The sequence below is a fragment of the Drosophila tropicalis genome, unplaced genomic scaffold (assembly GCF_018151085.1).
Source record: "Drosophila tropicalis isolate 14030-0801.00 unplaced genomic scaffold, ASM1815108v1 contig_859, whole genome shotgun sequence".
Taxonomy (NCBI): Eukaryota; Metazoa; Arthropoda; class Insecta; order Diptera; family Drosophilidae; genus Drosophila; species Drosophila tropicalis.
This window is the reverse complement of record NW_027173353.1, coordinates 10,023,510-10,047,608: the sequence shown is the minus strand read 5'-3', so window position 1 is coordinate 10,047,608 and position 24,099 is coordinate 10,023,510. Positions and strand designations below refer to the sequence as shown.

The following is a 24,099-nucleotide window of genomic DNA, read 5'->3' as shown; positions in this document are numbered from 1 at the left end:
ATAAGATATAGATAGATGAAGAGATTTATAAAAGAGATTCCTGTTTTTTTTTTTATTTTTTCATTTGAGCTAAAAGTATCAACTTAAGTTTGTCCGCCCACCTGTTAAACGCAGCGGCAAAGTAATTTATTTGCAAGAAAAACTCTCGCAGGAAATGCCATCCATACACTGAAGCGGACTGCCACATCCGGCGTAACTTTAAGCCACATTTCCGCTCATGCAATTTTAATTTGTCAAATGCAAGCAACGAAGAAGTTGACGACGAAGATGGCTACGACGGCGATGGTAAAATTAACTGGAAAATTTTACAATCTATGGGTGTAGGAAGCGCTCAAGGATTAGAGACGGTAGCCGCCACATCATCGGCGCATCGTCGTCATCATCATCATCATCATCAGCCTGAAGCAGGAGCAGTATACTGTCGAGCCACTCGAATTGGACCATTAGTTTCGACGGCATTAGTTTTTGGCGCTTTCATGGCCCAAGCACACGATGCAGACGCTGCTCTACACACACACACAGACACACCAAATAAATAGGAGACGAAAACTGGATACTGGACTTAGTTGGTTGGTTGACTGGTTTGTTAGTTTGCTCGTTCCCATCGCGAAATTATGCATGTAATAAAATGCGGCGGCGGCTGCGGCGCAGCAACAACAACAACAGCAGCATCCCTAACTGCAATAAGCCATGTAATGCCACGCCCACACTAGTCGCATAGTAAATTTAAGTGCATTAACATAAAGTGCCAGCGGGCCGTTCCCTTTGGGCTAATGCACAGTGGCTAAGAACGTTAGTGGTATTACAATCCTCAGGACCTCATGGACCAAAATTTGAGATTTAAGTAAAAGTCTGGCTTAAGATTTGGTTTCAATATTTACCCTAAAAAGTAAAAGTTTGGCCTATTTAGTTATTGTATGAAGGTATATTAGTTTCGGATATTGTTTTCAAAAGGTTTTTTATTAGTTAAGTAGACTAACATGTGACCTCCAGTTTAAACTAATTATTCTTCCTCTGTTACAAATATTCACAGAGTTATTTACCACCTTTGAACCACTGTGCATGGTGGGCAGTTAAGCTAAATAAACTTTAAGTGTAGATGGGTGAAGCACCGCAAGCAGCAGGAGGGATGGAAATTGCCTGATGAGTGCAACGACTTGGCTGCTGCTTTAAGCGGCGTCAGCATCATCGACACTTTTGGCAGGAAGCGTTTTGCTCGGGAATACAGACAGACAGACAGACAGACAGACAGACAGGAAGCTTGTCTAGGCGGGTCTCACCCTTGTCAAATTCTCTCTGGATAAGTGTGTGTGTGTGTGTGTGTGAGAGGCATTAACAGACTCGTAAACTGGTTGTTGCCTTGTTATGTTGATTACACAACCAGCGTCAGCAAATGAAAATAAACTGTGGAAAAACGCCAAAAAGCTACGCTTGAAAATCGAGTTCAAAAAAAAAGAAAGGGAAAAGACTCGGGCAAATCTGTGTTTAAGGATATGCAACTTGCCTACACGTATCTCTCAAAAGTATGCAACACTTGGTGTTACTTTTCTTTTTCTATTTTACTGTTGCCCTGTTGTGTACGTGTTCGTCGCGTGGCAAAATGTCTAAAAATAAACACACTCTTCTGCCCTTTTCCTCGACGAATCCCCGTAGCCCCTTTTTTTGCTTGCCAACTGTCATTTTGCCCTCAAAAGCAACAGCAGCAAAACAAGTTTTGCTTCCTTTTGCTGCCACGCAAGAGTTGAAAGTTGAATGCCTGGCAAATGCCGCGGCAATGCCCCCAAAATGCAGTCAGTGAAAATGCATTTACTCCTACACCTCCCCTCCTCTAGAAAGCCACAAGCAATTCCCTAACTTCCACCCAACTGCTTACATTGGAAAACTTTTCACACGAAGCACAAAATCTGCCAAAGCCACTTTTCGGTATTGTTTTTTTGCTTTTCAAATTTATTGCAACATTTTCTCCCTTTTTGGTGTTCGTTTTTCTTTTTTCTTTTCGTTGTTGTTCTTGTTGTTGTTGTTGTTGCTGCTGTCTTTCTTTTATCTCTAGTTCTTTTTCTCTATTATTTTGCTATACTCTTCTCTGCTCATTCTGTCTCTGTATATGCTTGATATTTATCTGCCACGTTAAATTTACTTTGCTTCACACCCAAAAAAGAAAAAAAAAGGAAAATAAAATAAAACTTCTTGTTGGTTACAGAAATTCTTTTCATAATTTTTCTTTTTTCCATTTTTTGTTCCCTTCTTTTCGCCTGGCGGCCAAATTGTCGTCTTTATTTTTGCCGAACGCACATGGAAATACGCGATGAACGCAATTTTCCCCGGCATTTCCATTTCAATGCACACACACACTCTTACAAAACAGAAGGAAAACACCAGCAGCAGCATTCAGTTGGGGAAAATGGTAAACGTTTACGCGTTTTGAAGATTTCACTCGTATGACATTTGCGATTTTCCGCACATTTTGTATTTTATTGAACTGTTTGTCACATGACGTTGATATTTTTCTCTAGATGCAAGCAGAAATGAACACACTGCGTATACGTGTTTGTTTTGAAGTACAGTGAAAACTCTTGCTAAAGAGTGATAAAGCTACAAAAAGCTTTTTATTATCTTTTTCGATCCTTCCTTAACTGATAATAGATTTTCGGAACTGAACATAGTTTGGTCAAAAATCGTACACTTTTTAGTCAATTTATTATCTCAAATATCTTAAATACAATAGAAAACGATAAACCAAGCACTACACAATCTACAAATTAATATGGTGACTTAAAATGAACTAAGTAGAAATCGAAATTTAAAAGGGATTTAGTTCTTTTACATAACAATTCACTGTACAGCTGAAGAAACTAGCCATCATCATCATCTTGTAAGCTTAAAGTTATATTCGATTGGATAAAGGGGTAAAAAATAACAAAATTGATCCCCTTAATCATATTCTTCCTTAACATATATGTACTATATATATATATTTCTTGTAATAACCATGTAAACTTTATGAAAATCAAATGGAAATAAAAACGGACAGCCACCATAAACAATAATATTGCCAAGCAAGCTTTCAAAACCTAACATAACATAACTAAAATAAAAACTTCTATATATACATTCAAGAAAGAAGAGGAAGCAGAAGATGGCAAGACGCTTAAAAGCCAAGCCAACTCCTACTTCAATTCCGACTTAATAAAAACAAAAAATGTATGAAATACTTTTACGACTTTCGAAGACATTTTTACAACTTGCTACCAACTTTGGCTAACGATATGCGGCGGCAGAAGGCAAACAAGCAAACCGGACAGGACAACATAGCATAGCAGAAGAAAAAGAAGAGAAAGGACAAGAGAAGACTGCATTCGACGTCCTGTTAGCGCGGCATGGTCAAAATGCATGTCGCATCATAAAACCGAAAGTCATTTCGCACAGAACGTGTCTGGTTTGGTGGCGCAAAGTGTAAACCGGCTACCACTGTCCAGTCAAGAAGCCAAAGTCATTGCAGCCAATAATAATTCCAATTGTAGTGCAGTGACAATTTTCTCTCTCCCTCTCTCTCTCTGTTCCTCTCTTGAAAAGATGCACACAATCCGCACTTTTGGGTACAATGTACCCAACAATGGTCAGCAGTAGTTGTGGCAGTTGTAGGAGCATCAGTAGGAGCAGAGTTTTTATTGCCCAACGTTGGCATTTTAAGTGCCCGAGTAGAGAAGCCGAGAACATTATTTTGGTCAATGTAGACGACATGATGCGGCAGCCATTAAAAGCAACAAATAAGCAAACAATAACAAACAAGTATCATCTCTCTCTCTATATGTATATGTATTATAATGCCAAAAAGAAACAAGGAGAAGAAATTAGCGGAAAAGTTTTCAAAAAACTACACGAAGACTGTACTTTTTAGTCCATGTACACATATTAAATACATACATTGTAATTTGCCACTTCACCAGAATTATTTATTTTTATCTATTGATTTAAGTAAATAAATTATTTTATACAAATATACATACATATGTATAGACGATAGGCCAGACACGTATCCCTGATAAGAAATCATTTGTAACACTTTATTTTGTCAATTTATCACATAAAATTGGCCAAAGGTATTGAGAATAATTTAGCCATCACAGATAGCGAATAGATAAACGAAAAACTAAAAATAACAGAACGTGCTTTTAAAGAGTTTAAATAATAAACAATCATATTAATGAAAGTTTAATAATAGTTATAATGATTTGTTCAAATTATGAGCCTAAACTAAAACCTTAATTTGTGGATATTTAAAAAGAAAAGGAAAAACAATCATTTGGATATGTCAAAAATATAAAAATTTATGAAAATTCAAGTACGAATTAAAGTTCAGAAGTCATCTTACTAAATTAGAAGTTAACTCTCTAAGCCTCGTTACTTATAAGTGTAATCTAACAAGTAAAGAAAAATTGATTTAAATTGAGAACAAACAAATGAAGCTTAATTTCCAAAATCATTCTTAAGTCTTGCGGGATTAGATTTAATTCAGTCACGTTTGAAATACGTTTAGTTCGATACGCTCAATTAGTCCCAGCATTTTTTATTAGGTACATGCCTACATATGATAAATAGTTATCACAATCTGTTATCTGTTTATCTATAACAAAAGCAGAAGCAATCGTAAATATTACCTTCAGATAAACGTAATGGACAATCAGCTTCAATTAAATCAGTTTGTATGCATATAAATGAATCTATATAACTTAATACAACACCAAAATGTAATAATAAAACTTTTCGCTGTAGCGGAAAGGGGCAGCAGGATAAATGAGTGGTACAAGATATGACAGAGTTTTGGGTCCGTGTATTTTTGGGCTGCCTGACCAATTCATTTAGTTTTTGCAAAAGCTAATTAGCAACTAAAGTGAAATTAAGGCAAAACCCCAACAGCAAGAACTGCGACAGGAACAACGACAACGAACAACGGCGACAATGGACTCTCCGACACTGGCATCTAGGGAGAGTGAGCTGAGTGAATCAGTCAGACGGTGTGCTACAACTAATTAAATGCAATAAGCTAAGGGGAAGCTGTTGGACGTGGATGCCAAAAAAATAAAGGGAGAGACAGAAGCCAGGAAATGACGGCAAACTAGCGACAACTTCTTTTTTTCCGCACTGAGATGTGAGGTCCATGGCTGGACTCCGCCTGGTCGCTTATGCTACGCCGCACAAAACTAACGAGCGACGCATTTTAATTTGTACATTAAAGTAATTAGTTTAACATTAGTTAGCCAGTGCTAGCTGATAAGTTAGTTAGTTTTAATGAATCTAGCGTTGAGATTTCCCTTGTCAGACACTTACCACTCTTAAAGGTGGCCATTAGACGCTCAGAGTCAGCGCCGTGCTGGCAGTCAAACAAAGAAGTATCAAGCAGATCGTTGGGCTTATAGCCAAGCAGACCAAGCATTCTGCAAGAAAATAATTGGTTTAATAATGACAATAGCTCGTAAAATCTACAATCATATAATAATGAATTCTCACTTATCATCCACATAGGTGAATTTCATATCCAGCGAATGTTTGGTTAGAAAAGTGCTGGTACCCAATGGTATCTCAATATTGGATGGATGCGGAATGGGACGTCCAATGGCCACAAGTAGGCGTTCGCCTTTGGCATTAACTGTCAAATGACCAGTGATGTGTATAACCTGTAGCAAACGAAAAATTGGAACATTAGTTATATACTCTACTTTAAACTTAACAGAACTCTTACCTTATAGGAGGCACTCTTGATGTTAATGCTGCGCCCACGACTTGTCAGTGTGCACTTCATGCGCACAAACAAATCGCGATGATGCGTTGTGATGCCAGATTCCAGCAAATGTTCATCCTTGATCTTATCAGCGATGCCATTGCGTTTCAAGTTGAGGGCCTCTTTGATCTCAGCATGATCACATTGATGGGTATACTCCCAGATCTGTTGTCCCAAAGCGTCAATCTATAAGTAAAAGACATTTTAAGACATTGATTAAAGATTGTCTGGCATTCAAATTCAATTTTAGGCCTAATGAGCCGTAAAGTTTGTGACTTTGGCATCTGGAATACCCTAGAAACTTTGATCTGCATGTCCTTCTTTAAAAAATACTGGGCATTGTGACAAAGTTAATTTTGATCGTTGTTTTGTTTTAATTTCTCACCTTTGTGATGCCCAAATAGTCGACTATATTTTCGGTTACATAGGTGATATCTCCTTCGTTGGATAGCACCAACAAGAAGCCATCAATCGTCTGCTTAAGCAGCTGACTAGCTTCTGGGCATTTCAACCATTCTTCATCATTGATTTCCAATTTAGGTTTAATTTTCTCGTCACCATTGGTAGAATCAGTATCCTGTTTAATCAAATTATTGCAATCACGTGTTTTGGCCACTAAAATTCAAAGAAAACACATTAATAATGGATTCCAGATAAGTTTAAAAAGATAATCTGCCTACCCAATTGGAACATTTCACGAATCTTGAGATACGCAATGGTAATTCGCATCACAGAGGCCTTGTCCAGTTGAGATACATCGTCCGTTTTTAAGGGCAGCACCTGCGATAGTTCCATAAAGATTTCCGTCTCCTTGGAGCGACGGCAACGAGCCGCATCTCGTGACTTTTCCTTGCGTTTCTCATTGTTCCTGCAACAACAACAATAACAACATAGTGAAATTAAAATCTTTGACACCGTAAATACACGTCTCCTCTGATCACGTAGGCCACTCGCAGACCTCAAATTGCAATTTCCATTACAGAATATACCAAAAATGAGAACTAGCAACATATCGGGGCTTGACGACAGTGAAGTAGAGTTGCAGGAGGGGGGCAGTAGTCATGGGGGAAGCGAGGAATTTGTATATAAAAATGCGTATATTTCAATTGTTGCGATTTCTTGCGTTTTCACATTTGATTTGATTCAATTGATGTGGCAATTTTTCAATTGAGCAAAACATTTCGCAAATAAATTTTTTTTGTTTTGAGTTTTCATCTTTTTTTTGGCCAAAGTTCATGGCAGCGCCCCCCAATGGCAATAAAAAGCAAGTGAAATGAATCGAATTTTAATTCGACAACCGAAAATATTAACACAAATTTATATAATCACCTACAAAATCAAATTCTGAAAACTGTAATGCCTAATATGGAAATAAACTTATGAAGCAATATCAGATTATATATGTTTCCGAAGGTAAAAAGCTCAAAAAATAAAACAATACGAACCATCAAAAAGGATCTAAAACTTTATAATGATCAACCACTGATTGCCTTTCCTCAGCCACTAATATCCCCTGACCTACACATATCAATTTGAAATTCGCCCCATTGGCACGTCATATAGTTGACCATAGAATTCCTATACATATCTATATCTATGCTGCCAAACAAAAGAGGCTTTAGATAGGGTTAGATTCTCTATGTCATGGTATCACACGTTCATTTGATAAAAAGACACAATAAGGTCTTTGTTGTTTTGCCTTGGCACCAATCCAATTTGGAAATTTTTGGGACTTCTCTTGCTTTTTTCTCTCTTAATATAATTAACAGATTTTAAAAGTTCATTTGCGGTGAATGAAATGTTAATTATCTTTATTTCAAATGACGTTTGCCAAGATGTTCATATACATATATGTGATTCATGCAATTTTCTTATCAAAACAAAATGTCATATGGCCGAAATAAATAATAGTTTGAGTTCAATGACCGGGAAGAACTTATAAAACATTTTAATGAAATGTTGCCAAGAAAATTTGAATTCTAGGAAAATTTCTTTTTTTCCTGCGGGACAAGAATTTTCCCGAAAATGAAAACTTGTGATTATTATGAATTTGAAAATATATTTACGCTAAATCTTGCACGTACAAATTGGAGAAATTGAATAGCTTTTATATTAAATTTCATTCACATGGCAACAGATATCATCAGATGTGAAATTTATCTATATCAGCTGTCAACGATTTCTATATGAAATATATAGGTGTATATTTGCCAACCACATATCGGACAAAGCCAAATCACAATGCGAGACAAGGCCATGGACAGGCCCGCAGGCCCGCCAGACAAGATCATGACATTACTCATACGCCATGGAGGGACGACAAAGTTAAATCCACATTTCGGCCGCGGCAAACTTCAACCAAATTTAATTTGATTGATGGAAAATCCCTCGAAAAGTGTCAAAATAATTTACTTTATATACATTTGCATTTTTACATAACTTTTACTTTATCTAACTTATTGTTAGAATGGAGTACAAAATGGAATTGAATAAATCAAATAAATAAAAATATTTATCAAAACAAAGTGTGTATTTATCCGTATCGCTTATATACAGCCAAAAGCCAAGCCATATAGAAAGCCAACTGACTATGATTGCATGCTAATGGCCTGATTAAATGTGAATGAATGGATAAACATATAGAGAAACAGAGTGAGAGGATAGAGAGCGAGCGAGCGAGAGAGAGGGAGGGAGGGAGTATAAAGGGCGAGGCACCGTCATTCAATGCTCATTAGAACAGAAGCCAATTGTTTTGTTATATATATAAATAAATACAATATTCACAAAGTGGCAAAAACATTTTGTTTCTGCACTCTATTCAGGGTTTCGTTTGATTTCATAGACGGGTGGAGAGCAGTAGATTGAGCCGAGCTGGGCAAATATTACCTTTTTGTTGTTATTATAGCTAAGCATTTCCGCTTTAAGTGCAGCTTTTGAGGCACGTGCCGCAAATTGTTAAAATAACAATACAATGTACTAAACGCATAACTAATTGTTTATTAGCTAATAATATGTAATTAAAATTAAGGCTTAATTGTGCCAACTTCCTTGTATTTCCAAGTTAAATTGATCAACAGTTCAACAAAGATCAACTTAATGATGGAAGGAAACTAAGAAAATGTCGATATCTATAAATGGTTAACGATCTTCATTACCGGCATAAAAATTGTTATCGAAAACAAGTCGTTCCCTTAGACTATCATTACCTTGATTGTCTGCTTTTTAAGTAATACATAAGAGTTTCACAATTTATCTGAGCATATTAAATATTTAGTTAGTTATGTTTAAATACACCTGATGAATCTGAACTATTTGCCTTGTCGGCAAATTTGGTATAGAAATACAACACCATGGATGTGGATCAAGTTCATGGGGCAATAAATATCTATGAACAAAGTAAACAATGCGAAAGCATTGCCTACATTTCGTTACTTTCATTTGGTGCTTAAGTTCAACATAAATTTGTTTAGCCCTAAAGGTGTGATGATAATATTGCCGCAAAATAAAAAATAGAGAAAAAAAGACCGAAAAATGAAAAGGCAAATCTATGACGTTAATGCTAATTGTATACCCACAGAGATATATTATAAATCAAACTAAAGCGGACTCTCGAGCTCGTGGTCGAGCGTAAGCAAATTACTTAAAAGCAATTTCAAAACGATTTTGTATGCACAGAGTGTAACGCCCCAATCCTAAACACTGGAGAACTGCGTCAATCCAAATTAGATGCATTCATTGAGACTTATTGGAGGCATTAGAACCAAGCGAATCAACTCAAGCAGACTAAAATTTTGAAATGATTGAGGAATTGTCGAAAATTACATTGGGCCATCACTTAGTTTTAAATTGGAAAATGTGCTATAATTAGACATTTAAAAAGACCAACACTCGCCCAATATTTTTCTCATGATAAAATGCAAAAAACTCAATTCTTACTAATCATATTGATAGCCATGTGACTTTGATTCCCCGTCACCGTTTTGGGAAATACCCAAAACATAAAAACATAAATAGATAACATTCGGTTGCAATTCAATTGTTTGTCAATTTTATTAACAATTTCTGTACAAACTAGCACACGTTTTGCCCCTATCTCTACTTTTCGTTTTCCTTTTATTTCTGATTTTAAACAGTCATTATATGGAACCTTTTGAGAACATTTATTGGCTTGGACTATTCTAATCTATAAAACAACAACAAAATTACGTAGCCAACTAATATATTTACTTTAAGGCTGGCGGAGCTCAATGAATAGTTTAAGCAAAGGCCAACATGCCATGCGACAACAAATGTTATTGTTAACTCAAAAGTTATTTTTTGATAAGAATAAAAATATTTTTTGCATGGCGAAAAAAATTCAATTGTGATTTGTTTCCACCTTGCCAAAAAGTTAAATTTATTATTTTTTAGCGCTTTTTGGTTAACCTTTGATTTGACTTTATTATGTGATCTAATTTTTGTAAAAGTATTCTAAACTATTAAAAAGAATTTTTCAATCTTGTTTTCGTTTTTGTCGGCATAAGATTTGAGACCTGTTCTCAGCTTCAATTCCGAGCCAAATAATTCGGTTTCAAACCGTCTTTGGGTGAGTGAAATGAAAAATAATTGCAAATTTACTCATAAATTCATTAAAATGTCGGAGACAATATTGGGTATAAATGAATGAATTGTGAAAATTAGTTTTATTAGTTCAAAAACCATTTACAAATAAAACCTAAGCTAATTTTGTCGGGATTTGCACTTAAAAACAAATTTCTAGCTAAATATTTATAAAGCTCGGCAACCCTAAAGGCTTAGATTCGAAAAGATTGACATTTCACACGGAATTAAGATCAGCAAACGGATTCAAACAAACATGCCCAAAACCGTAGTGATTCATATCGATATTGGATACGTGGAAAGTGATATTATTTTTAATTCTGTCCATGGCAACCGACCCATTGAGTTTATATTACAGCAAAATATCGTTAACGTATTGGGTAAAACCCAAAAGAAAGAAAAAACAAAGTTTGCTAGCTATTAGTAAGTATTTCACCAAGACGAATACAGGGTGTCGCACTTAAACTAAGTGTATGATGATTATTATTATAATAATACAAAATGTTGAACGTAGATAAGATGTCTCGTTGTTGTGCGTGTGTGGGACGAAATGTTGATAAGAGACATTGTTATGGCATTTACTATGCTTTACTTTAAGAGGCCAGCCAAAGCAGACAAACAGGGCAAATAATAACTGGAGTGGGAGTAGTTCTGGTATATAAATATACATAGTTTACAACAAAATAGCATGTAATAAATCGAATGAGATTTCATGATAAACTTGGTCATTCATTCATTCACTTACATAAAATCCTCAATATCAACAAATTGCGAAAACTGACAAGGTTGCGGATGACTTGGAGCAAAGCCATAGCAATAGGCATAACTCCAAGGTTTCTGAACATTCTCCACCACATGACAGGGTGTGGACAAATTCAATACATTTCCCCGTATTTGCTGGGGATGATAGTATGGAGCCTGCTGCTGTCTTAGGAACTGCGGCGGCACATGATGTTGCTGTTGGTATGGATGATATCTCAACAATCCTGCCGATCTATTAAACACGGCCCCCTCGAAGGGTCTCTGTTGCTGTTGCTGGTGAGGCAACAATGCTGAAGGATCAGGATTGTAGAAACCATTGTTATTAAGATTGAAATTCACAGATGGCTCATTTATCGGTACACGACCATAGAGTACACCATTATTAGATAATTGCGATTGTTGATGGGGTTTCAATTCATTCAAATCATATTGTTTCGAGTCATCGCCGTAAAATGAGTTTTCGCCACAGGAAAAATCACAATTTTCCCAGCCATTGTGCGAATTGTACATAGTCCAGAAGAAACAACACACACAAAACACAAAATTTAACCCATTCAAAATAACAGTTCACGGTTAGAATAATTTCGAATTGTTTGTTTGATTTTTTTCTTCACAAAAAAATATACACACGAACACATCAAGCGAAAGTCGGAATAGAAAATGAGCGAAAGGTTTGATAACTTTGAAATTAATATTTATATGGTATGGGCAGAAGAAAAAAATCGCACAAACTATTGTGGTCCTACTTTGGCATTATATCTTTGTCTCTCTCCCTCAATCACACTGTTATCAGAATTTGCTATCGGATGACTGATAAGATAAAAGACAAATAGAAAACAAAGTTTGGGTTATTTCTATACCCGTTAATACCTTGGACCCATCAAGTTAAAGGAAATGTAAAAAGTTTTCGGAAAGTTTTTGGAAAATAAGTTATCCAAGCACCATATAAAAAACAATAGTTTTGAAATCTATATTTAGTAAATTTCATTTTGTTTATACTCAACTTAGTTTGGCATTATAGGTCTTTAGTAATTTAACCAGATGAACTCCTTGAATGTTTGAGTTTTGGTTTACAAAATAGGTTTAAGGTTTCAGATATCATTACTTGCTTTATTTCCTTGATTATTATTATATTTAAATTAAATTCAGTATGGCTTGACTGTCTTCAGCTAAGAATTAGATAATATTAGGTAATGCATTTTAGTATTATACAGAAATATACTTCGAACAAAACTCAACTTGTTGAACAAATGATCAATTTCTTGAATGGGACTTTCTATTTTTGGGATTTCTGGCGATTATTTGTGACAAGATAAGACCATGTCTGGGCTAGTCAGTGAGCCTCATGAAAGGGTATTCCAATGAAATTATATGTATTACCTATAACGTTTCTGGTAATTATCATGATCACATTTGGAAACAACCAAAAAGCCTAACATACTTTCCAGCGTAATTAAAAATAATTTTTCTATTAACTAACTTGTCCTTTGACTAAAATTTTAATTGGAATATTAATAAATATTTGAATACGCAATACGCAAATGAGTCACACTTGTACGAATAATATAAAACTTAAGTCATAATAGTACATAATAATAATGAAGCAAAGAAAAAACACTCTAGACAAGCCTAAACATTTTGAATATGACTGACTGACTGACTGACTGACTGTAACCAAACCCCATCGGCCCATTCAAGTTGATAACGCACTAACTATATTGTATATGCCATAATAATAGTTAAATATTTGAATTAGTTTTTAGTTAAGCAAACTCAAGTTGAAAGTGAAACGCGATAAGCCATTACTGAAGTAACGAAAAGAAAGAGAAAGACATACAATTAGAGAATCAGTGAGAGAGAGAGTGAGAGAGAGAAATAGCCAACTTGTTGGCCGCCAACTGTCAGGGGTCAAGAGCCCTGCTAACTGATAACCAATATTTGCAAGTTACTCGTACTATAATTTTCTATCATGCGGAAAACCCAAATATAACAACTAAATATTGAAATTTGTTTAATGTGCTTTTGTTTTTGAATTCTACATTGAGAGAAAGTTTTCATTTTAGAAATATTTATTTAATAAAAGTCCTATAAAATAATTATTTAATAAATGTTAACAAAAACTGGAAAAAAATTCACACCAAAGTTAATCAAAATTTGTTCTCTATTTAAAGTTGAACAAATTTTTGATTTTAGTTGATTCGATGTTATTTTTAAACGTTTTTTAAGATTTTAGATTATATGATATATATGATATATATGATTTAAGATAACTAAATGTACAATGTAAAATGACCCCAAAAAATAATGCTGAGGGGAAAATAGTGTTTTATTTGAAAAGTGAACAAATCAAAGTGTATAACTTGCCTTTGATTAAAATATAACCACACGATATACAGAATTTTTAAACGAATACAAAACTTATTGTTCAATGAAGTAAGTATGTAAGTCGTAAGTAAGTAAGCATAACTTGGCTTTTTTTACCCCGATTTTGATCAAATTTGGTGTTTTGCTAGATATTAGGATCAAATTTAAATGTGCCAAATTTGATTGCACGAGTTTTTTTAATTACGCTGGCGGAAAGGGCCTTGCCCAAATCTTTACACACAAAAAGTGTGCGCATTTGCTAAACAAATATTTATACCAAATATGGAGGCGCTAGCTAGAATAGTCTTTAAGAAAAACAGTCTGATTTTAATTTCGGGGGCGTGGAAAAAATTGAAAATAATCTCTACCATCGTAGGTAATACACGAGTCTACGTACCAAGTTCGGTGACTCTAGCTCTTATAGTCTCTGAGATCTACGTGTTCATACGGACGGACATGTCTAGATCGACTCAGCTGTTGATCCTGATCAAAAATACATATAGTCTTTATGGGGTCGGAAAAGCTTCCTTCTGCCTGTTACATACATTTTGGCGACTTCAACATACCATTTCACCCAAAATGGGTAGAGACGTGGTCAAAGTCAAGATAAGCTTAAGAAAATAAAAGTCCTGACTCACTTTCACTAAGAGGTTTGCAAAGATTAACTTCTTGAATATGTCAAGTCGTTTGAAAGGTTATATTAAGACGGTAAACATTTCATTTGAGGTCCCACATAGACTGATTGTGGTCCGTAGTGTTGTCGGTTTTGCCGGAATACTTAGCGTGGAAGTCCATTTAAAAGTTTTTATAATAACATATTTAAATTATCCTATAAAAGGTTTTTTTTTTTTTTAAAAGAACTTTTCCATGAAAAATGAAACCCTGTATTTTTCACAAAAAAAAAAAAAAATTTTTAAATCAGGTCAATTTTAAAGAAAATAAATTTACAATAATAACGCCCTCGACAAGTGTAAAATATAAAACATAAATTTACAAGTTTCCCTGTCAAAAATAATGCCAAAGAGAATTATAATTAAAGTAAGAAAATAATAATTAAATATAAACGAGCAGATCGGCCGATCTGTTTGGCTGGTGCAGGGCAGAGATCGTTGCATGGCAACAACAAATGCCGCCTTGCGAGTGGATGGCGAGAAACAAATAAACAACAACAACAACAATGAAATAAACAACAATAACAACAAAAACTTCAGATGGCTGGCTAATGCGTGGCATAAACAATCGACACAATCCAATCCCCTCTTCCCCTCCAGCATCTCTTCCTATCTAAATGCTATAGGTTGGCTCCACCTCGAACATCTTACACTCGCTCTCTCCCCACACCCCGCCCGTGCTTCCGCTTACCCCGCTCTGCCTGTGGTTGCCCAGTGTCGTCACATTTTTCAGTTCGATTGCGCAAAAAGTAGGTCGTCGTGGCCAGACAGAGGCTGCTTCAGGCAGCAACAAAAACGACAAAAACAGCAGCAGCAGCAGCAAAAACAACAACAACAACACTGCATATCATTTAAATATTTTACATCATAGATGTAGATGTGTGAGCGTATCACACACATATAAAGTTGTATACGCTGGTATTGAAAATATATGTATATACTTATATATTTATTGTTTTGTTAAAGAAAAAAAAACACCAAAAACAAAATAACAGAAGAAAAAAAATTGTTTACGCTTTTATACTCTAACTTTTTTGGTAGATTTATGCTTAAGCATAAACCAAAAGTTTATAGATTCTTGATCAGTTAATGTAATCGAACAACTGAGAGAAAATAAAAAACTAAGGCAAAATACAAAATTTATAGATATAGAAGACATCTGATCTGATCTGATCTGTTTTTATCATTCGATCATATCAAATTTTCCCATATAAAAACAGTTTTCACTTTGTTAAACCTTTTTTAAACAACATTTATGTATATACATTAAGCAAGGAAGAAAAAGAGTATTCTCAAATCGTCGAAATGACTTCATTATGGAATTTTTTTATTTGATTTCTACGCGGAGCACCTTGGCATTAGTCTGATTATTGAAGTTATACGATGCAGAACAAAACACATGTATGTATGTATTCGCCTTTTTATTATATAATTTGTTCTAGGAATTGATTTAACCTAACACTATATACTATATTTATGTAAATTTATAAGTAAATTCTTGTCTAAAAACAAATTCAAAATGTAATAATTTAATTAAATTAAGATCAAAACCAGCTAGGCATAAATCAAGAAAGTCCTAAGCGGATTCAATATGTTTCAAGTTGAGGTACTTATATAAATTACCTATAAATAGTATCTGATGGGGTTACCAATTTGAAGTGGGTCACCTACTAAAGCAACATCGATCGAAAAAAGCTAACGAAAAGCATTAAGTCAAACTCAAGTCATACAGCTCTTTACAAAATTTACAAATTTTGTGTTCAGTTAGTAAGTGTGTACATATACATATGTACATATGTAGGTATACATACATGCAAATTTACTTAGTGTCCAAAGACAGATTGTATATCACATACATATATTTACATATACAAAAAGTAAAAAATACCAAAAAAAATTTATATACTCATGGACTTTTTTGAAAAATAAACTCGACACCATAAGAGGGGTTATTTCAGTCGAAAATCGTTCTATAAATATGTTTATTAATGATCTGGATCTGCCAAAGAAGTTAAAATACTATTTACCAGACTCTGTGGCATCTCTCATCATCAATAAGTGCATTTAATTAACAAAATAATCCGCAATACAGAATAGCTAAGTATATAAGCTGTTTTTGCAGATAACCCTGATCAAATCTCAATAATATTAATCCTTTGTTAAAAACCTTTTTAAGAATTTGGCTTATATACTTCGGATAATTTATAAGATACATAATGGGAATATATCGTAAAGATGAGGTAATTTTTATTATTTAGTTAGAAGCGAAAATAAATGAAAACAACTAAAGGAGGAAAGAAATGGGAGACATTGTGTTGTCTGGACGTTGACGCGTACAATGCGAAGTACGTACAAGTGGCCCATACGACACCAGGACACAGGCCCAAGCAGAGAGCTATCCACCTCCCGCCCGACCGACAGTAAGGCGCAGCCGCATATAGGACGGCACGATCACGTGGACAAATACAAATAAAATGGACAAACAATTCAAACATATATGTTTAACTACAGCTACATTGTGGTTTGTATCCAAATTTTATGGAAAATATCTTAATGAAAATTCAAATAAATTTTCTTTTTTTTAGAATCCAAAAAAAAAAACCATAAAATAAACTTTGTATTTTGAATTGTGTTCATAGTTAATTTCTAATAGAATTTTGTGCTACTAATGGATGTTTTAATATTTATCACAATTATTCGGTAATCCGGTAACTTTTAAGAAGTTTTGCCAGGTCTATAACTTAGGTTTATAAGTGTTTGCCGAATTCGCGTCAAGAGTCTAAAAAGGTTTGCCTAGACCTACAGGTGTAGGTAAGGCCAACACTAACACAAGATCATTTGAAATTAAAGAGTAATATTGGTTTGTAATTGATTTATACAGTGTTAAGTGAGAAAAATTACCACAAAAATTCTAAGAAAATAAGAAGAAAGCAAACGCCTAACGAATCATTTCATTATAATAACTATGATTAAACTGAATTTAATCATTCATATTTAATAAACACTTTATTTAACTGTTAATTGATCATGAGGCTATCGTCAAAAACCGAAGACTACATGCAAAAGAATTATCAACAAACCAAAAAGAAAACAAAATTAAAAAATAAAAACAACAAGTAATCATTTAAACCGATTACCAACTGTCATAATCAATGAGCAATTTTATATTGAACTATAAAATCGAATGTAAATATCAATAGATACGACAGTTATTTGCCTTGTCTGCATGTGTGTGTGTGTGTGTGCGTTTAGATAGATGAAAAACCAGTTTAAAATATTTGTGGAAAATCTTTACCAAGCATCTTGCTATCAACAAGTGACTAGATTTTTGGGTTTTCTTTTGGGTTTAGAGCAAGAACCGCTTTTTTGGTCGTGTCACGTAGGCCACAAACAAAAACAAAATTGTTAATTTTATTATTTGCTTTAAAAACTAAACACTTTTATTAGGTTTCGTACACATACAAAAAATACATTTTACAATAAAACTGGTTAATCATATTGACAACAAGAAACCAGTCTTTGTTTCCATTTAAAAATAAACTGCCATAATTATGTGGTTGGAGGGCAGCATGAAAATTGCATTGTTGCTAAAAATACACCAAGCAGAAAGGGGGGAAAAAGGGCTCGTCTTTTTATCTTATATTGGCAACCATTTCAAGAACCCATTCAACAAGTGCCTTTTGGTCTTATACGCTGCAATGCATTGTGTTCACATTGCGATAAGAGGAGTCTGTCTTGTGATGAGAATCTCATCTCTCGCTCTCTCTCTCTCTCTCTCTCGCTCTCTGGAATTTCATCAGATTTGGGAAAAAAAAATCATGCCAATTCAATAGGTATAATCTTAGAAAATACACTACAGTAGTTGCCAGTTATAACGATACTACAAGAAACAGACAATATTCTATATTTCTAACTCATTTTCAATGTACTTCAGGCTTTATTTTGTTATTTTTGAATTTATCTTAGTTTAGAGATAAAAATTTTAGATAAAGACCAGCTCCTTAACCATGCTGAATGACGCAACACAACTTTAAACAAATTTATAGAGGCAAAATTCACTACTCCAATCCCAATCCCCACAATAGACAAAGTGTTTTCTGTTTAATTCTCCACTTCCAAGTCAATTACCTAGTAAATAACTTAGGAAAAAGATAACTGATCCGAAACCAATCTGATTTGAATGCAAGTTTTAGACTTTTGCCTTTTGCTTTTTGATTTCCAAGGTGAGGGGTCTCGGTCATTGTGAAGTCGTTCTCTTTTCCGTCTGTCTTCGTTAAACAAAGCTTTTTCTTTTGCTTTTATAATTATCGCAAATGCAAAAAATAAAATACGAACAACATAAAAATCAAAAAACTCAACAATAAAACATGTGATTAATGATTAAGTATCGATTTTTTCTTACGTCGCTGAAAAGATAAATTAAATATCATTATTCGATCACCAGTCAAATGGAAATTCGATTAGACTGACGTCGATATCAAATATTTGTTTACATCTCATTTGATTATATAACTTCGTTTCGAGCTCTCAAAGGTCAAGTGATATGAAGTGACGTTTGGCGAGCAACTAATTAACTAGTAGAAGAATTAAGTATCATTTTATTGTACCTAGTTAATCGCAATTTTGAAAGTTGCATTACGGCATGTCGATGGTCAAATTGATAGAATTAGACCTTATTAAACAAAGTGTGAAAAGTCTGTTGGGTGTATTTTTTTTTAAAAAATCGTGACGTCAGCAAGAATTAAAGTTAAACAATGTCATAAGATAGTTATCCATCTATATTTGCTATTCACAAAGTAAAAGACGAACCAAATGGTAAAACTCAAAAACTTGTTGATCCATAGAATGGAGAATAAAAAGTTTAAGAAAAGTCAACCTTTTTTTTATGAACTTATACCTACAATAATAACTAGAACAATCTTTTCACTAAGTCTAAATATGAACCACTTTGAATACAAATTTTCTTCAATTTTCAATAAGATGGATCTACAAACACGAGGAAGTAAAGAAGTAACCCAAATATTGGGCCAATCTATAGAAAAAGGCCTTAAAATTTATATTGAAAAAATATTTATTTTCTTTGTTTTCAAATGTTTTTCATTTGGTTGACATAAACTGTGATTGAAATTGCAAAAACTCAAAAACATTTCATCGAGTAATGACTGTAAAAAGTTTAGAATAGTCATCGACAATGCCACCTATCAAGGGAAATCGTTGCATGGTTTTCGTTTAGACAATTCCTTAACCAAATATGACGCGTAGTTGAGAATCTAGAAGAAAATTTCCATCAACCCTTCTTCAAAATACCCCTCCCTCTTCCACCCCATCGAGCAAATAAAAAAAAATGTGCGCAGCATAAAGAGAGAAGACGACAGAAGTCCAAAACACAAAAACAACTAAATCAACAGAGCCCAGCAACTGAAGAAGAAAACCAACAAAAAGAAAAAAAGAAAGCAAAATATTTTTTTGCTTATGCAATAAGCCTAACGAAAAATCCAGCTAAGCGATCTCACTCACCTGCGTTTCTCCTTGGGCTTGCCGCTGGCAGTTAGTCCCGATCCTCCAGAGGATGCTCCTGAATTCTTGGCGGCAGAGCTTGATGAAGATGAAGATGCAGCAGCGATCACGCCATTGCGCTGCTTTTGTGCTGCCGCTGCTGCATCGATTGTATCAATTAACGAAACCATTTTCTTCGAAATGATAAAACTGGAGCCGCATTCAAATTTTTATCGTTAAATGGGCTGAAAGTTGCTGTAGCCTTGTTTGCTACTTCTTTGAGACTTTTGTTGTTGTTGTTGTAGTTGGTGTTGTTTCTAACTAAAAGGGAATTGGAATTTTCACTTGATGTGTGTGTTTTATTTTTGATTTTTTTTTGTTTTCGTATTTTCTTTTGTGCTTGGCTTTCGTATGCAACAGCAACAGAAACTGTTTTAGTTGTATTTTCTATTTGCTGATAGGTCCGTCTCACTCACACGCACACACACACATGAACACACGTTTATCAAAGCGTTTTCCCTTCGTTTGATTTGTTATTATTTAATCACTTATCCTTTCAAAAGGCTATTTAACACAACACTCACTACACTGGCGGCTGCTGTTGTTAAACTGAACTTTCTACTTGCTTTTCCTTGTTTCTCTTTTGTTATTTTACCTCCTTCTACGTCAATTATTTCTTTTAGTGACAGCCACAAGGTTATTTGTTGTTGTTGTTATTATTAATATCATTTATAAAGTTGCACTGTGTCTCGTTGTCACTCGATTTTCACGTATTTTGCTTTTCTTTTTTGTTAATTATTATTGCACTTTGGTTTAAACAATTTCTATTAATTAAACACAATAATATCTCTATATTTTACAATACGTTTTTTTCTCCGTTCTTGTTTTTTCGTGTTTTCTTTAAACTCCTAAGGGTACTAGTAATACTCCTAATGGTGCGAGTAAAAGTCCTAAGGGCGCGAGTAACACTCCTAATGGTACGAGTAAAAGTCCTAAGGGTGCGAGTAAAGTCCTGAGGGTGCGAGTAAAGTCCTAAGGGCCTAGTAAGACTTCTAAGAGCGCCAGTGAGCGCAAGACACCAAAAAATGGAATGAAACAGTTTCAAAAATTCTCCTCTTAGAAATAAAAATAATATATTTTTATATATTTGATTATTCGGTTCCTTACTCAATTTCTTTTCAAAATCAAATTCCTGTCTAAAATATTATATTTATTGATTGGCAAAAGCTTGCGCTAAATCCACATGACATTTTCTTAACATTTAGGAATTGGTTGTACTCTTTTTAATCTGCTTTGGATACCACAGAAGTGGATGCAACCTCCAGTTGGCCCGTCTCCTTGCCACCCACTGCGGCCTCACCATTTGCCTCGTTTTCAGCATTCATTACATTGCCCAATGCATCGTCATCATCATCATCGCCAGCGGTCTTATTGTAGATCGTTGGATACTGTTGGAAGCAATCTTGCATCTTACGGAATGCTTCATAGCAATCGGAACCTTTTGGATCTGCCTCACTATAGTGGAAACAAGAAAAGGCTTCACGGAAATCCACTCCACATGGTCCTGTTGGCATGCCACCCAAACAGGGACAACTCCAGTTAATATCGCCATCTTTTGTAATCAGTCCTTGGGGCGGTTCGGGTGGTGGAAGCTCAATTTTACTGGGCACAGCATGATCCTCCTTGGTGGCAAAGATCACTTTGTCTTTGCCGAAAACTTTACAAAATGACATAGCGTATTTGGATTTAATTAATCTGATCGTTCTTTGGATACAGCTTCTCCTAGCTCTTTATCAAAATCAAGAGGTTCTTTCGAAGATTCAAGTACTTGAAAATGACACGGCACTTCCTGGTAATGGCCAATCAGAGTGGTAGCCACACGCGTACGCTCGTAGAATTCTTCGGGAACTCGGAATATGACTCGACGTTGTTTTACACTAAACTTGACAATGTCCACAGTGGTTTGACCGCCAATATCGCCAAAGAAGCTTTCCAATGAGTGTAAAATGCAGCCACGAAAATATGCGGGCGTAAGTACAACAGATTCTGGATCTCGAAGTTTCCTATATAAATAATCAGGCAGTTGCACGTGTAGTTATTATGAATGGGAAATCGTCTATTTCACTACTTACAATTGTACATCGAAGTAGTGATAATCACTCATACTTCAGTTAATTCCAGAAGTCCTTCCCGTTGCGCTCGCACGGGGTAAATTATTCAAACAGCTTGAGTTTGTTAATTAAATGCCGGTCGCTTTCGAAAATATTGTATTTATGATGTAATTGCAGTTGTGAGTGATTCTTTTCACTGTTCCGATTCCGTTGTTGTTGCTCAGCTGTTTTCGACGATGACAAGAAGAGAATTTATCGATAGTGAATCAGCTGTCTCAGTTTACTGCGCCAATATTCAATTTTTTTTGTTAATTTTTTTTATTTATTTTACAAAGTTATCAACTTAACAATTTTCACACAAACATAAATAAAAATTTTAACGCAAGTAAAGTCAAAGTATTTTTTGCAATTTTTTTTAAAACGCATTTCACAAGATCGAAGTTTATCGATTGCAAGTCAGCTGTCCTATATTGAAGCGCCATTTTTTTCAATTTCTTTATCTTGCGTCAATTTTATAAACAAAAAATAATAAACTTTAAAAAGGAAAGATGGAACAAAAACAAAAGAGTAAAAGTAAAAAGGACTCGGAGGTGGCGACAGCCGTGACTGTGGATGAGTCTATGGAAGAAGACCAAGAAGAAACTGGAGGACCCCTAGATGTATCCAAGCTATTGGTAATTTATATTTAAAGTAGATCCCACAATCATAAACTCACAAGAACTTTGCAGGGCGGTAACGTTAGTGCCAGGGAAATTAAGCTCCTGCAGCAGGCCAGTCTCCATACGGTGGAGTCTGTGGCATATGCAACACGGAAACAGCTACTGAATATCAAGGGCCTGGGCGAATCCAAGGTGGATTATATCATGTCAGAAGCCAGCAAGTTGGTGCCCATGGGCTTCACATCGGCTCGCACTTACCATCAAATGCGCTCCGAAGTGGTTATGCTAACCACAGGGTCCAAGGAATTGGATAAGCTGCTTGGCGGCGGTATAGAAACTGGTTCAATTACAGAAATCTTTGGGGAATTCCGTTGCGGCAAGACGCAGTTGTGCCATACATTGGCTGTTACCTGCCAACTGCCCATCAGCCAGAATGGCGGGGAGGGCAAGTGCTTGTACATCGATACGGAGGGCACTTTTCGACCGGAACGTCTTTCTGCCATTGCTCAACGCTATAAAATGGAGGAACCCGATGTTTTGGACAATGTGGCTTATGCTCGAGCCTATAATTCTGATCAACAGACCAAACTACTTCACATGGCCGCCGGCATGATGTTTGAATCAAGGTTTTTAAAATTGTCCAAAATGCGAACAAACACTAACTCCTACAATCCTTAGATATGCCATCCTAATTGTGGACAGTGCCATGGCCTTGTATCGATCGGAATATGTTGGACGCGGCGAGTTGGCAGCTCGACAAAATCATTTGGGTCTATTTTTGCGTATGCTCCAACGTCTAGCCGATGAGTTTGGTGTGGCAGTTGTTATAACCAATCAGGTAACTGCCTCGGTAGATGGCGGAGCTGGTATGTTTGTGGCAGATGCCAAGAAGCCCATAGGTGGTCATATCATGGCACATGCATCCACTACCAGATTATATTTGCGTAAAGGCAAAGGAGACTCGCGTATATGTAAAATCTATGATTCTCCCTGTTTGCCCGAGTCCGAGGCCATTTTTGCTATTCTAGGAGATGGAATTGGTGATGCCCGAGAAAAGGATTAGTTTGTAATTTGCATAGGATAAGCCAATGGTGTCAAATAAAGATACTCTAAATACATAAATACCCTTACTATTAACCAAGAAACCTCCTTTTAGGCACCTAAATTGTAAATATAAAACATGCAAAATATAATTATTTATCTTTGGCTAAACATATATGTATTTATTTACTCATAACTCAATTGATTTTTAATCAGATAGTTATAAGATCTCTCATCTAGAGAGCAGCGCAATGATTTTTCCATAAATTGTGTGTATTCATCAAAGTCTTCAACTTCGTTGGAGAAGTAATTCCAGAAACCATACTCAAGGTCAGTCTCTGAACACTTGAAAATTTTCTTGAAGCCATCGTAGATGTCGGACGATACTTTACGTATGATTTCGGCGTTCTTTTTGAATACACTTGTATTCCTAGCATTCATTTTCCACTTATCCAAATTGCCCACATAGCGTCGCAGACGCCGCATTATCTCCACACAATCCGGATTACGTAGCAGCATCAATTTGGTTAACTTAAAGCTTTTGAATTTTCTAAGTATTAACAATGTTTTGCCAACATTGGCACTATGCAAACCCAAACATTCATGCAATGTGGCAC

At 35.2% G+C, this 24,099-nt stretch overlaps 4 protein-coding genes across 5 annotated transcripts in view; 1 reads left to right on the top strand and 3 right to left on the bottom strand.

Moving 5' to 3' along the window:
- sima (similar) overlaps positions 1-20,570 on the bottom strand; it is a 76,358-nt gene extending 55,788 nt beyond the window's left edge. The window contains exons 1-6 of one of the 2 annotated variants that reach the window (XM_068297347.1): positions 19,693-20,570; positions 6,460-6,647; positions 6,165-6,394; positions 5,741-5,965; positions 5,509-5,675; positions 5,329-5,435 (exon numbers count right to left, since the gene is read on the bottom strand). In XM_068297347.1, the coding sequence (XP_068153448.1) occupies positions 5,329-5,435; positions 5,509-5,675; positions 5,741-5,965; positions 6,165-6,394; positions 6,460-6,647; positions 19,693-19,862 (1,087 nt within the window). In that variant the 5' untranslated portion in view covers positions 19,863-20,570. Of the gene's footprint in view, positions 1-5,328; positions 5,436-5,508; positions 5,676-5,740; positions 5,966-6,164; positions 6,395-6,459; positions 6,648-11,123; positions 11,684-19,692 lie in introns of those variants that run through there. The other variant, XM_068297346.1, reaches the window with a different exon arrangement.
- A 290-nt stretch (positions 20,571-20,860) lies between these two features.
- On the bottom strand, positions 20,861-21,404 carry LOC137581876 (mitochondrial intermembrane space import and assembly protein 40). Its single transcript, XM_068296261.1, has one exon. It carries the CDS (start codon positions 21,402-21,404, stop codon positions 20,955-20,957), a length of 450 nt encoding a protein of 149 aa, XP_068152362.1. The 3' UTR covers positions 20,861-20,954.
- A 17-nt stretch (positions 21,405-21,421) lies between these two features.
- Positions 21,422-22,076, bottom strand: LOC137581878 (uncharacterized). Its single transcript, XM_068296262.1, has 2 exons — positions 21,804-22,076; positions 21,422-21,734 (listed from the first exon to the last, which is right to left on the bottom strand). The coding sequence occupies exons 1-2, from the start codon at positions 21,833-21,835 to the stop codon at positions 21,422-21,424; spliced, it is 345 nt and encodes a 114-aa protein (XP_068152363.1). The 5' UTR covers positions 21,836-22,076.
- A 23-nt stretch (positions 22,077-22,099) lies between these two features.
- On the top strand, positions 22,100-23,653 carry spn-A (RAD51 recombinase homolog spn-A). Its single transcript, XM_068296260.1, has 3 exons — positions 22,100-22,456; positions 22,511-23,067; positions 23,120-23,653. Exons 1-3 carry the CDS (start codon positions 22,331-22,333, stop codon positions 23,502-23,504), a joined length of 1,068 nt encoding a protein of 355 aa, XP_068152361.1. The 5' UTR covers positions 22,100-22,330; the 3' UTR covers positions 23,505-23,653.
- Positions 23,654-24,099: the final 446 nt, after the last annotated feature.

What these genes read in the sequence shown, in the direction of transcription:
- LOC137581876 (XM_068296261.1), bottom strand. Translation starts at nt 21,404, where the DNA reads ATGTCATTTTGTAAAGTTTTCGGCAAAGACAAAGTGATCTTTGCCACC.
- LOC137581878 (XM_068296262.1), bottom strand. Translation starts at nt 21,835, where the DNA reads ATGAGTGATTATCACTACTTCGATGTACAATT. An exon ending in CACTACTTCGATGTACAATT is followed by an intron (nt 21,735 to 21,803) that starts GTAAGTAGTGAA and finishes TTATTTATATAG; the next exon opens with GAAACTTCGAGATCCAGAAT.
- spn-A (XM_068296260.1), top strand. Translation starts at nt 22,331, where the DNA reads ATGGAACAAAAACAAAAGAGTAAAAGTAAAAAGGACTCGGAGGTGGCG. An exon ending in TAGATGTATCCAAGCTATTG is followed by an intron (nt 22,457 to 22,510) that starts GTAATTTATATT and finishes AGAACTTTGCAG; the next exon opens with GGCGGTAACGTTAGTGCCAG. An exon ending in GGCATGATGTTTGAATCAAG is followed by an intron (nt 23,068 to 23,119) that starts GTTTTTAAAATT and finishes TACAATCCTTAG; the next exon opens with ATATGCCATCCTAATTGTGG.